The sequence below is a fragment of the Symphodus melops genome (assembly GCF_947650265.1).
Source record: "Symphodus melops genome assembly, chromosome: 3".
NCBI classification, from domain to species: domain Eukaryota; kingdom Metazoa; phylum Chordata; class Actinopteri; order Labriformes; family Labridae; genus Symphodus; species Symphodus melops.
The window spans coordinates 4197346-4213312 of NC_136693.1; the positions used below are offsets into that span (position 1 = coordinate 4197346).

The following is a 15967-nucleotide window of genomic DNA, read 5'->3' on the forward strand; positions in this document are numbered from 1 at the left end:
AAACTCCTAAAAATGTCCCTAAATTGTCCGGATGGGCTGCATGTGTGAATACAGATGGTCAAATCTATCATCCCGGCTTTTTCCTTCTAGTGTTGTCGTAACATTTTCCTTTCTCTATGTGTCTCCTTCTATCCCATTTCTTAAAGCTAGCGCAGCTTTAGAGTCTGGTTTTGCCCAAGCCTCTTAAAAGGAATATTTTTCTTGCCACTTTAACTTCGCTAAATGATGCATTAGTGGAAGGCCAAAGAGTCAGATATAACTAAATGTATCACCAATGTAAACTTTAATGGTTAAATGTTTGCTTCTGAATCACTCCTTGCTGTCAACATCATTTATTCAAACAAACATGTACTGAGAGAAGAATTTTGACTTAAGCTGTCAAGGCTTGATAGAAAGATATTCTCATTCAGGTTGGTCCCTTAGCTTTACTTCAATTTTATTCAATGCATTAAAGAAATGATCAGCTGGAATAAAGCTTTTGAAGCCAAGCATCGGAAGGTCAAAAAGTCAATATGGAAGCCGTGCCCCACGATAATAGCAAAGAATGTAGAAAGATTATTCTCTCTGACCTACATACAGATAACTTTGGAGCCATTGTAAGAAGGAAAAAAGATACCATATATGCTCTTGTGAACAGCACACGTCCTCCAGATAGTCTGATTCTGATACTAGTGAAACACTAGATTATTAATTAGAAACCTTTCCCAGGATTGTTTGACTTCACATTTACATCAGAGCTCAAACACTTGCAGCCATCGCAGCCATTTTGCCAGCTGAGTTGTTTTTTTTTTAATCCACAAAGGGGCTTTAGTGTAATATGCATATGCAGAAATGCCACTTCAATTATCTGGAACTGCAGTAATGAGAGGAAACACGGTCCATTAAAGTTCATCTTCCTACGCAGCTTACTGTGATCACTGAGAACTAAAAACAAACAATGCAATAGAAACATCTGAAAATAACAGAAAATGCATCGGTGGTGTCTCTTGAGGAGTAACAACAATAACAAAAATAACGAATTACTTTTACATTAGTATACATCTCCCTGCCCTCCTGAAGACTCTGCATGCACATATAAAGGTGACATGAATAAATGAGCAAAGACATATAAAACATTGAAATGCTTCTATACAGGCAATGTGGGGACACTGACAGTCACCTGATTTCAACCCATGAGCACCTTTGGGACATTTTAGACTCTCAGGCCGACACCACAAGCTACTTTTAATGCTGATTGAAAGCTACAAACTCCAAGTTGGTTGCGTCCTTTGAAAACTGAAATGAAGTTGACTCATGAAAAGACAACCGTGTTTCTAAAATGTTAACAATAGGGAACAAACTGCCAATTTCTTCATGTGCACGCAGCGGCCTGTCTCCGCCATCCGCAGCACATTTCCACCGTGGCGCTGACAGAACGCAGCGTGCAAGGACTATGTGAAGTTTAGCAGTTAGAATTTTGTGTGACTCTTCTATGAAATGAAGGTAAGACAAAGAGAAATTATTAGGCTTTAGATTGCCGCAGAATTAAGAGAATCTAGTGTATTTTCTGCATTTCACGTTAGGTTAACATTCCAGTGGATTTTATCAATATGAAGCAAATTCATTGTACTACTTCAGTAATGTTAAAACAAGCCCTGAAGAGTTCTGAACAGATTTATTTCACAGCAGTCTTGAGGGACTACCCGACCATTAAATGCTCAAACTGGAAGACTGACCAAAATGTATGATATGCAGAAAGTCATCCAACCATCCAAGAGCCAAATTGTTGTTCATTCAGGCAATTAAGCAGACACCATGACTCCTCTCTTAGTGCTTCATGTCATTCTGGCAGAAAATTTGCCCCATTCTTTGAATTAATCAGTGTGGACCAATTTGAGATTAATCTGTACAGACACACTCTCATCCACCATCATCAAAACATCAGATGAGAGAATATCTTTTTGATTATTTAACTCTTAGAGGTCTTGACAATTAACACACAGAGCCTTAGCATGAACGTGCACTCAAGCTTTGCTGATTTCCTATTGTTGCTTCGACCTAAGAGTATTCATGTTTTTTTCCCCCCCTTTTATAAGGACTTCATTTAACCCCATCAATTATTCAAAATGTAGAAAGTCTTATGTCTTGGTCTAGTTGGTCGTCTCTCAAATGGAAGGTAAGGGGTTTGATCCCCAGCTCCTGCAGCAACATGTCCGTTGTGTCCTTGGACAAGAGACGTAACCCCCAATTAATCCCCTTGCTTTAGCGGTTTATGAATGGGACAAATTACTTCTTTGGACACTTTATGTAGCAACCTTCTTCGATCAGTGTGTGAATGTGAAGGTGTGACTTGCGGTGTGAAAACAATTTGAGGAATCAGAAGACTAGAAAAGACCTATACAAGCTCAAGTCCATTTAATGTAAAAAATGCATTAATGGAGTTATACAGACAGCCCCATACATGTCTTCTGGATTATGAATGGTAATAAGAGGGAATATTTTTACTTGGGTCTGTTATAAATAATTTAAGGAAAAGCCTACTTAGTATTCATTTATTGCTTTAATCTTTTTGTCAGCTATGTACCACTGCAATTCCTTCACAAAATGTTTCCTTAACAATAATTCACCATCTCATTTCATACATTTCACCAGTATAATAGTCTACTTTTGTGCGTCTCCCAGAGGGAACAAGAAGTGTAAACTGTTTTCCTGCATGTCCATTTCTATTGCGTTCAGAAAAGTCCACCATGTGAAGTTTCTGTGCAGCTATATGCTTGTATCGGGAACTGTCTGTTATCGCCATGGGAAGTTCAACGTTTATCTTATTAACCAGATTTTACAGAATCTTTTATATCACAATCCTATAGTGTGCAAAAATTCAACTAATAGAAGCATCAATGCTGGATGTTTAAAATGAAGGCCTCAAAACTTGACTACTGAGGATCTGATACTGCTTTATGGCCACTTTGATGAAAGTACTTGATATAAATACTGTAGTTTTATCCCATAACAGCCATTCCTAACATTTATGGCCAGACTGCTCTAACCCTGCGTTACAGCCGCTCTCATCTGACAAGAATGAGGGGACTTTATGCCCTACATTCATAATTATTTATTAGAATTATACGACTACAAAAAGGAGCCTAAATTCAAGCAGTCGTTCAACGTAAGTGAGGACGATTATAATCTCTCATCGTGAATTATGTCACACAATCTCATCATACTTTGGAGACCAAACCCGCAGCTCACTTCAGAGAGGAGTGGGCATTCCCTGCCTGTTGAGATACAGGTATCAGGCTCTTTCTAGATGCTCATAACGCAGTCCCTCAGCCTGTCTTTAATGGTATTTAGGCCGAACGTGACAGGAATACTTCCCTCTTCAAAGTCATGCAGTCAGTTGCACGGATAGTCTCCCGTTCATCGACTGCTGTGATGGGGATGCAAAGGAGTCAAGCGCACTCAGCCTTTGCTCTCTGCGTGGGCTTCATCTTCTGGATATCTGTCTCTTTGGGGGCGGCCATTTTAATATTCAAACCAAGCAGAGAGAACAAGTGCAGAGGGACAGCGGCCATTTGAATAATTGAAGAGGCTCTGTAGTGCTAGGGGATCCTCTCTCTCTCTCTCTCTCTCTCTCTCTCTATCTATCTATCTAGCTATCTATCTCTCTACAATATTTTCTCTTCCATCTTTTCTTCCCTAGCTCGGCTTCTTGAAGTTTGTCCCAGAAAGCAGTCTGGGACATGTGCTACCACAGCAGCAGATCCAACCATCCCAATAGGCCGATGGAGAAAGATACAGAAGAAGGAAAAGAGATGTCTCACAGCGAGGGGGAAGGAAATATAGAGGGCAAATCCATTTTGACAGAAAAGTGGAGACAGACCAAAATGACTGATAAAAAGAATCAATTGAAACCATCTCTGCCCATAATTTGTTAAACGCTTTTCACGTAGCTTTCCCCATGTGTGTCCTTCAATTTGTTTCACATGCTTTTAAGCCAAGATGTCTGAATAAGTCAGTGAAGAAGAACCTTTCCTTCCAACGTCTGAATGGTTCACAAAGCAGCTCTGAATTTTCAATATTCGTACTCATATTTTTCATGTCTAAAGCCTTTCAATGGAGAATAGAAAAAAATGATAGATATTGTGTTTTTTGTCAATCAGGAAAAAGCCTTTGACAAAGAAATTGCTGCAGAGCTAAAATTCATCTGCCTGCATTTGCATTTAGAAGACCAAAGTACAGAATGAGAAATCTGGACATTTGTTGATCATTTAGGTTGTTTATGTGCTTGTTCTATCACACTGATTTTAAATGACTGTGAACGAATATAAGTCACACCAGTGTATAACTATCAGCATGTTCCTGGGTCAGCCAGAGAGAAATATGGTTTAAACTGGGTTCCTGCGTGAGTAATTCCATAGCGTTTAGCATACATGCAATTCCTGTTCAGCTGTGTCTTGCACCATCTGTTTTCTTTTTTCCATGAGGCATTTGCATTCCGGCTATAGCTACCCATGTGGTGCTCAGCCTACACTGTCACGCTGATAGTTGTGAGCAGACCTACGGCCCAAAACAATGTACAGCGAGTTGTGCTGCCCACCTACGTTGGTCAATTGTTGGTCATCAATTGAGCACTTCACAAGGCTTATATAGTTCACAGTATACACGTATGTTCTTCAAATGCAACAGTTTAATCCAATAAAGGAAAAAAAGATGTTCAAATGTGGTGCCAGAAGTATGGTCTGCGATGTTATACACATTGAGTGCGATGATGAGTGGAGCAAATTTGGGTATGTTGGTTGCTCAATTACTTTGGACAAAGCACATTTTTTCGATGAAAACCATAAGTATTAGAAGTGCATCTATTCACCTGATTTTACAGTCATCTTGTCAAAAATGTTACATGAATGCACAAAGATTCTGTTCATTATACGACCTTCAAGCTGGCATATTTGATGGGAAAAGTAAAGAAATAAAAGACTTGTGCAAGTCATTTACAACTTTGCCTCTTGCATTGAAAAAGACGCAATGAAAGCTGTCAAGCTGTCAACAATCTTTCAAGCTTTACGTATGTTTTGATTTTAACGCCCAGAAGTCATTTGTGGGCTGAAAATCGTTGGCAGTGACATTGAGTATTGCTGTTGTATGGCTTCAAATGGGGCTAAATAAGACACAGTATATTTATTTTGTCCTTGTATGACAAACATTGTAATGAGGGAGTGTTTTGTTGAAGCAGCATGCGGTTGACGTTGATTTGATGGTGCAGATCTGCTGAGGCTTCCATTTACAGCAACGCAGGCTGTGCTTCCCCTCCCCTTGTTCTGTGCGCTTTTATTTTTAATTTTCCTGCTCAGGAGATCTCGAGGAATTAAAATTCATATTTCATCAAAGCGTGAATAAAATGCTGATTACAGGAAATACATCAAATGTGTTTGTAGGAGAGACTGTGAAAGTCGTTTTTTTGCTGTTACGTAACTGTTATCTCATTAATATAAACGCAGAGTATGAAAAATCTTAATGCAGTAAAGTCCAATTAGGCTTCAGTATATGTAATGTGAAACACACAGAGGTTCACAGGTACACCTGCACCTGCATTGGGCTCCTATCCAAGGCGACGAAAACTCACTCAGATGAGATTTCCACCGATTCAGTCTCTGAATGCAGGATAATATTAAATCTATGTGAAATTGGCTTGTGTTTTGACAAGCTACCCTTTTAGTTATGCATGAGAGGAAGAGAGTTCTGACTTTCACAGATGTGTGGAAAAGCACTAAAATGTTCTGTGAGAATGTGGGGAATTTTCCAGTCCATGACACTAAAACTTGAATTTAATCAGGTGAAAAAGAGGATTTAAGATGACATTTTGGCTAACTTTGTTACGTCTCTACCTGCTCATATATTGTATCCTTTACTCTCAGTGATGCTTTTTATTGATGCTTTTTGTTTAAAAGGAATCTCAGTAGAGAGTTTGAACAAAACACAGTCAAGGGCAGCTGAGCTTTAGTGGAGATTTTGATTCAGACAGAAATCAAATATCTAAGGTCTTTCCAATGAACCTCCCACACGCATCGTTCATCACAGCTGTAGATAAAATGCTGATTTACTGAAATAAAGTCCACAGTATATCAAAGACCTTTGTCTTTCATAAAGTTTTATATAACGTTGAGAAGATGAACATTGGGTGTTGGAGGATTATTATAGAGCTCAACAGTGTGCTGCTGAAAGTACAAATCCCATTCATTTTCTCCATAATGGATTTCATTATTAGTCATACTGTCATAACCATCCACGATAGACTCACCACCAGCTAGCTAAGCATGAAATGAAGGTATATGCTCCTGTAGAAGACACAAGTTCGCATGATTTCAACCCACGTTTAAAAAAAAGAAAAAAAAAGGTTTATTCACTATGTCAGGGGAAAACAACTACTACCCACAATCCTAGTATCACTGCAACGTCGCTCATTGGCTGAGCCTGCTGTTACCATGGAAGTGTTTACCTGTTTACCACTGAAGCTTCTGAAAGTTGAACACACTATATATATACAGTACATAAATCCATGACATTATAATCTCAATGAATTGTGGGATGTGTAGTTCATTTAGTCCTGGAATAGTTATGCATTGAGTCTTGTTGTCTTTTTTTCAAACATCTTCTTGGGCCGAATCAAACGCTTTATTGTCTCGAGTATACATGGTAGCTGGTTGGCTTGGCTACAGGATAAGACATACTGAAAAGAGGTTACAGTAAGCTGTTGCAACGCTTCTACATCTTCAACTTTACAGTTATTTGATTAACTGATGGGTCTATATAAAGAAAATTAATCTGCCAAAGAATTTTGAAAACCCATTAATCACTGGAGTCATTTCAGCAATGCAAGCTGTGCAGGTGAAGAGATGCAAATATCACTCTGTTGGTCCATTACACAGTTTAAACTGGAAACATGGCAAAACGTCCCAAATATGTAGGCGTTTAGATCATTACAATCTTTTAATATACTCCAATCGAGAATGTCCAATCGAAGTTGATGGTGGAAAAATTAAGAATCATTAATTAATTATTATTTGCATTATAAACATAGGACAAGAAGAAGCTTTAAAAAACAAATAAATATATAATTTTAAAAAAGCCTTCAATTGTTATAGGCCAAAAATTACTTCAAACAGCACGGCCGATGCCAAAAGAAGCAGAAATCGTAGCTGCACCAAGCTGCTTTCTTCAAACACAAAGAATATTGACAACTGTAGGCTTTCTCACTGAGACTCAGGTGGGTAGAGCTGCCAAATGTATCTCAAATGTTCAGGCCTGGTCAGTTTCAGAGTACAACCGAAAGTTTGACGTTTGTGGTTTTGAAGGAAATGTCCCAGCAACTCAAATGCAATGCATTTGGTAAAGACACCGGTGGTCTAAGAGAAATGTGTTGGTCCTCATTGACTCGTGTTGCACCAACATTAGATCAAAATCTCCATTCATTTCCAATTGTTCTGTTCTCTAAAGCCAGGCGTACACTGTTGATTTAAGTAAGATTTTGAGCCGATGACTGATTTGCGATTATGCATTGTTAGCTGTTTAGTGTTCATTTGAGACAACAATGGCCGATCATGGAACAATCAGCTGCTCCTAAGGAAATGGTCTGTTGTTTTTCTGGCATAATTAATATTTATGGGTTGTACGACTGCACACACTTACACCAAGTACACACTTGCATTGTGCCTGTGCAAACCGGCAGACAACGTTCAAAAAACACTCTGGCAACAGTGGGCATGCCTGTTTAACTTGTCTTCCCCATCAGGTAATGAAAGAAACATCTGCTGACCTCCAGCTGACAGGGAATATTTTTTTATGAATGATCTGATAGTTAGCTCAAGTGTATATAAGTAATGTCTGGTAAAGAGAGTGACAGGTTTTTTTGTTTGTGTGTGACAACTGAAATACACATAGCTCTGAGGGAGTTGTGCTCCATCCCAATTTAACAAGTACAGTTTGAGCTTTCAGGTCGTGCCCAACAATCGGGTTGTTCAATGTGAGCACATAAATCGATAGCTTTGGTCAGGTGTCAAAAACGATTTAGAGTATAGTTCTATACAATCCTACAGTGTACGCTGGGCTTCAGCAATTTAGGCTTTTTTACAATGACCTTTGAAGCCTTGGAAAACTGTTATTGTTACTTGAGTTAAATTTGCACGTTGGCCGATTTTCCACATCTACTTTTATGTTCTCCGCTGGCCAGGCTAAGCTAATATTTTGATAAAAATCTACTCGAGCTTTGGTGAATTCTGATACTGATCTCTAGTTTCTGATATTTTACAGCAAAAGGAAATTACTCAGGAACATAATGAGAGCAGGGTGTTAAAGATGGTGGTGGTTGGATGCACTGTTTGAGACACTATTCCTAAAATCTCCCATATATATAAAAGGCATTGAGATCTGGTAACTGTCATGGCTATATTATTATGTGTCAGATAATGTTCAGTACATCATTCAGTGACCCTCCTGCTCAGCATGATAACATCTGTGTTCATTGTTTCATGTTTCCTCAATAACAGACCCAGGTGTTTCCTATCACCATTCTGCAGATTATCTGTAATCACTCACTTTGGGTACTTCACAGGCTCTCACACTGCTCTCATTAGACATTTTATATGATCAAAACATGTAGTGCAGTACCATCATGACTGATTTATATTCTATCTTTGGTCCCTTTCATTCTCTGTCTGTCTTTCTCCATCTCATAAAGCAGCATGGCCCCAGTGACCAGAAGCTACTCTGTCACAAAACCCACTTTGCTCCATTATGTCACCCAATGAGTTGCGCTGCTGGTCTCAGATTTAATGGATGCACACTCACTTGTCTATCTGCAGGTTTCAAAGTCACTACTCCTCCTGTCTTATCTAAAAAAAAAACATGTTGATGAGCAAGGTTCAAGTAAACATCTTTTAGTATCCGCTATATTTTTTATGTTTATGTTTTAGCCAACTCTGATTTTTTAATTTGTACTGTCCATGTGTTGAGTTTTACTCGTCTACCTCATATTAATTTTACCCATCAATCAGTTTATCATTTTCCTTTATTATTATTTTAATGAAAGCTCTTTCCTATCCTTTAAAAAAGTGCTATTCAAATAACTATCCTTTAATACTGGTCTGCCACACTTGTCTTTGCAGTTGATAAATATCTGTTTTCTATAACCAACAGAGAAAACCAGTAAGCATGTTTCAGCCACATAGATGTTGCCTAGGTTACTTTTGTCGGCCTCTGACAGTATTGGTAAAAGGAATTAGTTGGCTGCAGGTGAAGATGCTTGTCGGAAATAACACGTTGACAAAATCCATGTCCAAAGCATTCATCATCATTTCTTTTTAGCGGATTTTATGGTGGACATGGTGGACTTATTCTATCTGTGGAGGGAGATCTGAAAAACCTCTACATGTTGAATGTGGATTTATATGGATGCAGAGTGTGGAAATGGTCTGTCTTGGATGACTGGAGAGAGACTAACGCCTGTAGGTGGCAACCATACCTCATCAACAATTGAGTCATCCCCGCACACGCACAGACACACACACACTCAGAGACATCAGATATGTGCTTTATGCGTTAATGCCATTGATCCTTGATAATTAACGACCGCTGGCTGATTTAAATGGGCAGATGGAAGCGCAGGCAAAGTGGTCAAAGTTAAAGTGGTCCCTGGGCGTTTGCAGTAGCACGCTCACGCCTACGCACGCGCGCCCCTACAGTACCTACACGTAGCCACACGCGCAACAGAAGAGCGCGCTTGCAGATCTGTGCCTGGAGACCGCGATTTCAACGTGCTCGCTATTCAAGTCATGGACTGCAGCGAGCAGGGGAACCATTAGGAGCCGGTGGCAAAAACCCGCTTTATTTGCAACACACGGATGATGCCGCTGCTGCTGCCACACCACCCGGATCGGACACACGCTCGCTGACAGACGGAATTATTACAAATAGTGCTGCGTTTATGTAAGCAATAGAAACGGATTGCGTTTTGGGGGAATAGCATCCCAGGGAGTCTTCTCTTTCTACTTGATTGAAGAGACTGTATGTGCCATATGCTCTGCGATTTTTAGAGCAGCCTATGGCAATCCGCTCGTCCCGATGCGACGCGTGTGATGGTTGCAGTGGGACGGATATCCTTAATTTTTATCCAATAGGCGTTCTCCAGTTTTTTTTTGTTGGACGCTTGTGCACCCTCTTTCTACACTGACCTTAACAATACTTTAAATAGGTAATTGTTAAATGTCATGCCTGTCTTTTGATCCTGTTCATTTGTTTTGAGGGGGGAAAATCCGCGCAAAACACCAACAATCCCCCAGAAATAGTCCACTTTGATTTGTTCTTTTGGTCGATTTTGGGGGGACCACCGGTGGGAGTCAAAAATCTGGACTGTGACTGGTTTGGGGGCCTGATACAGACTTGATCCCCCCCACCCCCCTCCTCCCCACCACCACCACCATCAAAAACTCTGCAGGATTTCCTCCTCCTCACTCCAGAGGAATATCTTCCAAGTCCAGGGGGGTTATACTGCTGGTTCCTCTGAGGGGGGTTTTCATCTTCGCTCAATACATCCGAGGGAATGGTGGCCGCACATCCACGCAACTCTTTCTGAATGTTTGGCGTTTTTTCGCAGGCGAGCATCTTGACTTGTGATCGAGAGAGACACGGACTGCAGCAGCCTCCTTTTCACATGGAGATTTGTGCCTCGGTCGTACTGCAAATCTTTAAAACGGGGACCGGGGCCCTGCTGGTTTTTCCTTCACTGCTCTCAACCCCGATACCTTTTATTCGAGAAAATGCGTAAGTATTTCATTTAATTCAGTCCATTTGAGCCAATTTGGCATGAATTTCAGCTGTATAGTCCCATGTTAAGCGATTATTCACTGCCGTTTAACCGCTTGTGATACGCGCTTATAGCTCACTGACTTCAATGTACAGAAATATACTTTTCTCCTTTTGATTTGTCCCCTTTTCCTCTTTATAGTTGCATTACGATATCTGTCGCATCCTCTCTCCGTGTGTGAGCGCGTGTGTGAGTGTCTGAATGTGTGTTTGAGATATATGGGGAGAGCTATAGATGGAGATAAAGATAGACAGGAGCGGAAAGGGGGTTGAGGAAGTGTTGGGGGTGACTGGTGCAACAAATTGTGTGTTTGAGCGCTTGCTGGAGGACTGTATGGTCAGTGGTAGTCCCTGTTGCCAGCAGGACATTACAGCTAGGAAAGGGCCTACGTCATATGGTAATTCAAATTCAGTTCAGGTATTCTCAGCATACACGTTTGCAGCAAAAAGAGCGCCGGATTGGCCAGGTGGGCACGCTGGCTCACAGGAAGGGCGCTTTGAGTTGGCAATGTGGCACACAAGAATCTTCAGGTCAAGCTATAGTTTACATAAAATGCTCATGCACGCACCCCTCGTGCGCCCCCCCCCCCCCCCCCCCCCCCACACACACACACCATATTTGCTTCTCCCTGCATGTTGACCCAGTATGTCTGCAAACCCCCACAGCAATGCCACCCAAGGGTGATACACAGAAATGAGGTTGTCATGTCCCCCCCTACCACAGCTTGAGAAGGCACACAAGACACAAGAAGGATAGGATACATTTAAAAAAAAGAAGAAGAAGAAGAAGAAAAAAAAAAGATTTACAGTTGTTGCATTTGGCTTTTGAAAAGAATGTGAATAGGAGCTGTCCATCAGTGGGAGGTGCTGAAATGCCCTGATGCTGAAAATACTTGTGTGTTGGCTGAAGTGGGCAGAGGGAGCTACATTTTGGAGCAGACACCACATCTGAAATTGCTCAGTTCTGCTGCAGCCAAAAAGCATTTTACACTTAAACCTGGACCAGTTTTGTCCTCAAGTGAACACTTTCATATTCACATCTGGCGATTTTACTACTTGCCTGTAAAATGAAGGACACGCTTGGAGGGTTTTAGAATGGGTCTGGCATTCAGGGTTGGTTACAATTTTTGAACCTATAAGATTATATCTACCCATTGTATTTCACCTATTGCCTGCTTGATTGGGTTCGGAATTAAATTCTACACAGACATTTCAGCAAAACGTTCAGACAATGGGTTAGTGTCTGTTGCACATCAGCCGTTATTCCTTAGTATTAGTAAAATGTCTGACGATGCAGAGAAAGAAGTGGTCGTTTTAAGTTGTCCTAAATTAAATAATATTATAGTAGTAATATTGGTGCTCTGACCAACATATGGTGTATTTTAAAACAAGTATACAGCATATTGGAACCTTAAATAAACTGCTGCTTTATTATTCATTTCCTGCTGCCCTTTGGCTGTTACATTTACATTTAAATGTCCAAATGGTCATTACATAAGGTCCTAGGTCTATTTTAGAGCACTGGACCAGGCTGGTTACTGCGGAAATTAAGGCCCACACACCAATAAGTGTCTCAATAGGGTATTGGGTCAACCTGAGCCACCTGAGCTGCTACATTAGGCTTTCAGATTCTGAAAGAAACCTTGAGCCCAACTACATTAATGTGATTAATGCGAGAAGGAAAGGAGAGAAAAATACGAACACATGTTTTTTTTTTGTTTTTTTTTTGATTAAACATTATTTGTTAATTGATTTTTCAAGTACATGTGTGAAACATTTGCTGGTTCCAATTTTGCAAACGTGAGGAAGGGAAAGTCTTAGGTTTATAGAAAAATATATTTTACACAAGAAGCTATTTGAAGATGTCAATTTTGCCTCTGGGGAATTGTGATAAGCATTTTCCCCAAGTTTCAAGTTTGTTGTAGTCTAAGAATTCACACTTTCCTATACAGTAACACTATTTAAATGTTAAAAGCCTGTCAGTATGTCAGTAGCAGTGTTTTTAGAAGAAGCATGTTGCTCTGCTTGTTTTTGAAATGGTAACCATTGCTGCTGGACTTGTAAACATGATTTCCATGCAACTCTGAGACCTGTCATGGCCTGTGGATTCTGAATGTGTCACCTTGTAATATTCCTGGGTCAGCAGGACAGAAACACAAAGCAGAAGGAATGTGATCACCCTGACAGGCGTGGTAGGTTTTGGCACTTACCTGCCTGATGAGGGCCTGAATGGATGTGAACCGTGCCAGCTCCACTCACCAGAACAGCTCTGACAGAAGCCTTCACTGTGGGAAATAAGCACTTGGGCGAGTACATTTCTTTTCATGCGTGGCACCCGTGTACTCAACCACTGGTTCAGAACAGGGTGGACGGTGACTCATCTAACCATCCAGGATTTTTCCACTTCACTAAACTGCTTTTGTTCTGCTACGAATAGGAGGTAATTTACCTATAATAAGGGCTTTACGAGATGCAATTCCATCATAATATTGCCCCTTAAATATCTCCAGTTTACACTGCCTCCAACACCTCAGACAAACGTGTAGTGAGCCCATTTTTCTTTCACGTTAAAATAATGCACAAATCTCACACAAGGCGACTATATGCACTTGTTCTACATATTTTTTTATGCCATTATCACCATAGCAACACTTTTTAAATCATCATCATCAATCTGTGCTCCCTATAAGTCAAGGTTTTTGTTCTATTTGAGCTACAGGAGCCAAACTAATAGGAAGTGAGGTCTGCCTGTGTTTTTACACACCACACAAAGCAAAGTGGGATGTTAATTACCGAGTAATTTTAAGGAACAGCAGAACACCTCTGTGGAATAAACAATGGCCATAGAATTATCATAGGACAAGGCCTTGAGTCAATTTGCGTTTCCATTTTTTTCGTTTTGTGGCTGTGTCATTGTACGCGACAGCCTCTAAATGACTCTGTAGTTGTCAATGTTCCCAAGGTTTTACCAGAAACCAAATTATTCACAGAGCCATCCTCCTTTCCAAAACAAAAGTGCCCCATGATCGCAAACGCCAGAAACACTGAATTAAGCAGTTCCATGTCAAAATCAGAGTCCCTAATAATATTCATTAAAACAGGAGTCAGGAGGGGTGCGCTGAGATGCTGCCGGCTTGTTTGAACACGCCAGGCTTGTTTTGAGGTTATGACTTTTTCAGTGTATTTTGTTTACAAGGTTATTAGTGGTAGCCCAAATATCCGCAGAGATCGAATGAACTCCAAAACAAACACAACCTGAAATTAAAGCTAATGAAATCAATGATGGAAACAGTCTTTGGGGCCTGCAATCCCCAGCTTTCCCAACTAGCTTACTGAGATCTGGCTCAGTTATAAAGGGTTAGCAATAGCGTTGGATGAGGAAAGTCGTTTGCTTGAGTTGTTTAATGTCTTGTTGACAGTGGGTGCTTTGAAAAAAATAAAACGTACAGGTTTAGTGTGTTGCTGGGCTGACCATAAGGGAGTCAAATAGAAAAAAGCAAAAAAACAAAACAACGTATGTTTCTTTTTCTTTTTTCAAAATGCTAAGTGACCTTCTCAGTCAGAAAAAGGATTTATTATATATTTCCTAAACTCCTCGGGTTATCGGTCAAACAGAGTTCAGTTTGGCTGCAGCCAAGTGTCAACCTGATTTTAGAGTGACAAAAAAAACGTTATCATGATTTGTGCTGAGAATTTCAGTATGTTCGGTGTCAGATTGTGATGCTACTGACAGTATTAAAAGACATGTGCAAGTTATTAAGTGCTTTAACCATAACTTTGTAAACGTCATTTATCCAGCATATTAAAATCTGATCCGTTTCCCATGTCTCAGATGTCAGTATCCAAATAATGTCCTCAGTTTTCAGCTTCTTCTTTCTGTTTAGTGAAGACTGAGTAACTTCCTGACAAGTCCAAAACCCCGTTTTATATAATGATGGTGTTTGTTAAACTGCAGTGGATATTTTTTTTGCGGAAATATGTACTTGTGTAGATAAATGTCAATTTTTGAAAGCCTTGGGTTTGGACCTGTTATCTGCAAAAATGCTGATTCATTTTCAAATCACTATCTTCTCTATTGCACTTGCGCTTGAGGTGATTGATGGGGGCAGTCAGTGTTTTTGAGGGATTTGGTTTACCATACGGGGGCACCGTTTTGTTGTTTCATCAATTTATACTGTCGCTTCGGCCTTCTGCATACTTCTATGTGTGATATGGGGATTGGTGTTAGGAGTGGCGATAAATTACAGCTGAGGTTTTGTCAGGATAACAACACAGTCCTTCCAGGCATGTGCTTTTTTTTTTATCTTAACTTAAACAGAAGCTGTTGTGTGCTTTTCTGCATGTATACGTCCTGCATGTGTCTGTGTGACAAAAAAAAAAAGCGAGTGGGAAGCAGCTTGAGATTAGAGTGACTTCCAGCCGGCTCCATTTTGATAGATAGCGCTTCGTATCTTTCCAGTAGTACCTCCGCGAAACATGTGTTTGTGTCGAGTCAAGAAACAGGGTCCCATCTCAAGGAGTTGAACTGCTCGGGTGTGAAAGAGACCAATGCATGCCAGGCTGGAGAGACTTAGTATTCACTCTGGCAGCTTAAGTTATGCCTTTGTGCACCAGAAAGGGGATTATTCAGTGAATCCTGCTCTGTGTCATTCACAAGTCGGCATTTCTAAATCAACAAATATTAATGTAGTGATGTATGAAGAGGCTGAATCTGCCTGTGTGCTTACCACTGTTCATTACCACTGTGTGTCTTATCTAGACTGACAGCGTAGATGCCTGCATAAAATCAGAACTTATGGCACAAATGTCATCATGACACATTCACTGTTTTGACTGCAGCCGTTGGTGCCTTATTTCACCATCTGTGCTGTGTACTATGTGTCTGCTGTGGCCTGCAGCTGAAACCAGCCATCAAATCAAGTGAGAGGGTCTGATAGGGAGAGTATGTTCAGACTACGGGGTCCGTGCTGCTGCCTCTTCAGCCACCAGCCTTATTCTGCAAATGCCATAATGCCCATTGTATAATGCTTTATAGATTCCTGTACAGATTCCCAACAACCTACATATACACACCTTAGCAGTAATACTCTGGTCAACATTATTTTCTGTGATTATAGGTATAGTGGTGCTG

General features: G+C 40.4%; 2 protein-coding genes across 2 annotated transcripts in view; one reads left to right on the forward strand and one right to left on the reverse strand.

The window, feature by feature from the left end:
* The window catches only part of cd44a (CD44 molecule (IN blood group) a), a 71042-nt gene extending 56947 nt beyond the window's left edge, over nt 1–14095 (reverse strand). Inside the window, exon 1 of the mRNA XM_079339071.1 lies at nt 13047–14095. Within this exon, the coding sequence (XP_079195197.1) occupies nt 13047–13152 (106 nt within the window). The 5' untranslated portion in view covers nt 13153–14095. The remainder of the gene's footprint in view (nt 1–13046) is intronic.
* The window catches only part of lrrc4cb (leucine rich repeat containing 4C-b), a 47675-nt gene continuing 41291 nt past the window's right edge, over nt 9584–15967 (forward strand). The window contains exons 1-2 of the mRNA XM_079339068.1: nt 9584–10225; nt 10628–10794. The gene's annotated coding sequence lies outside the window, so the exon portion shown is untranslated. The remainder of the gene's footprint in view (nt 10226–10627; nt 10795–15967) is intronic.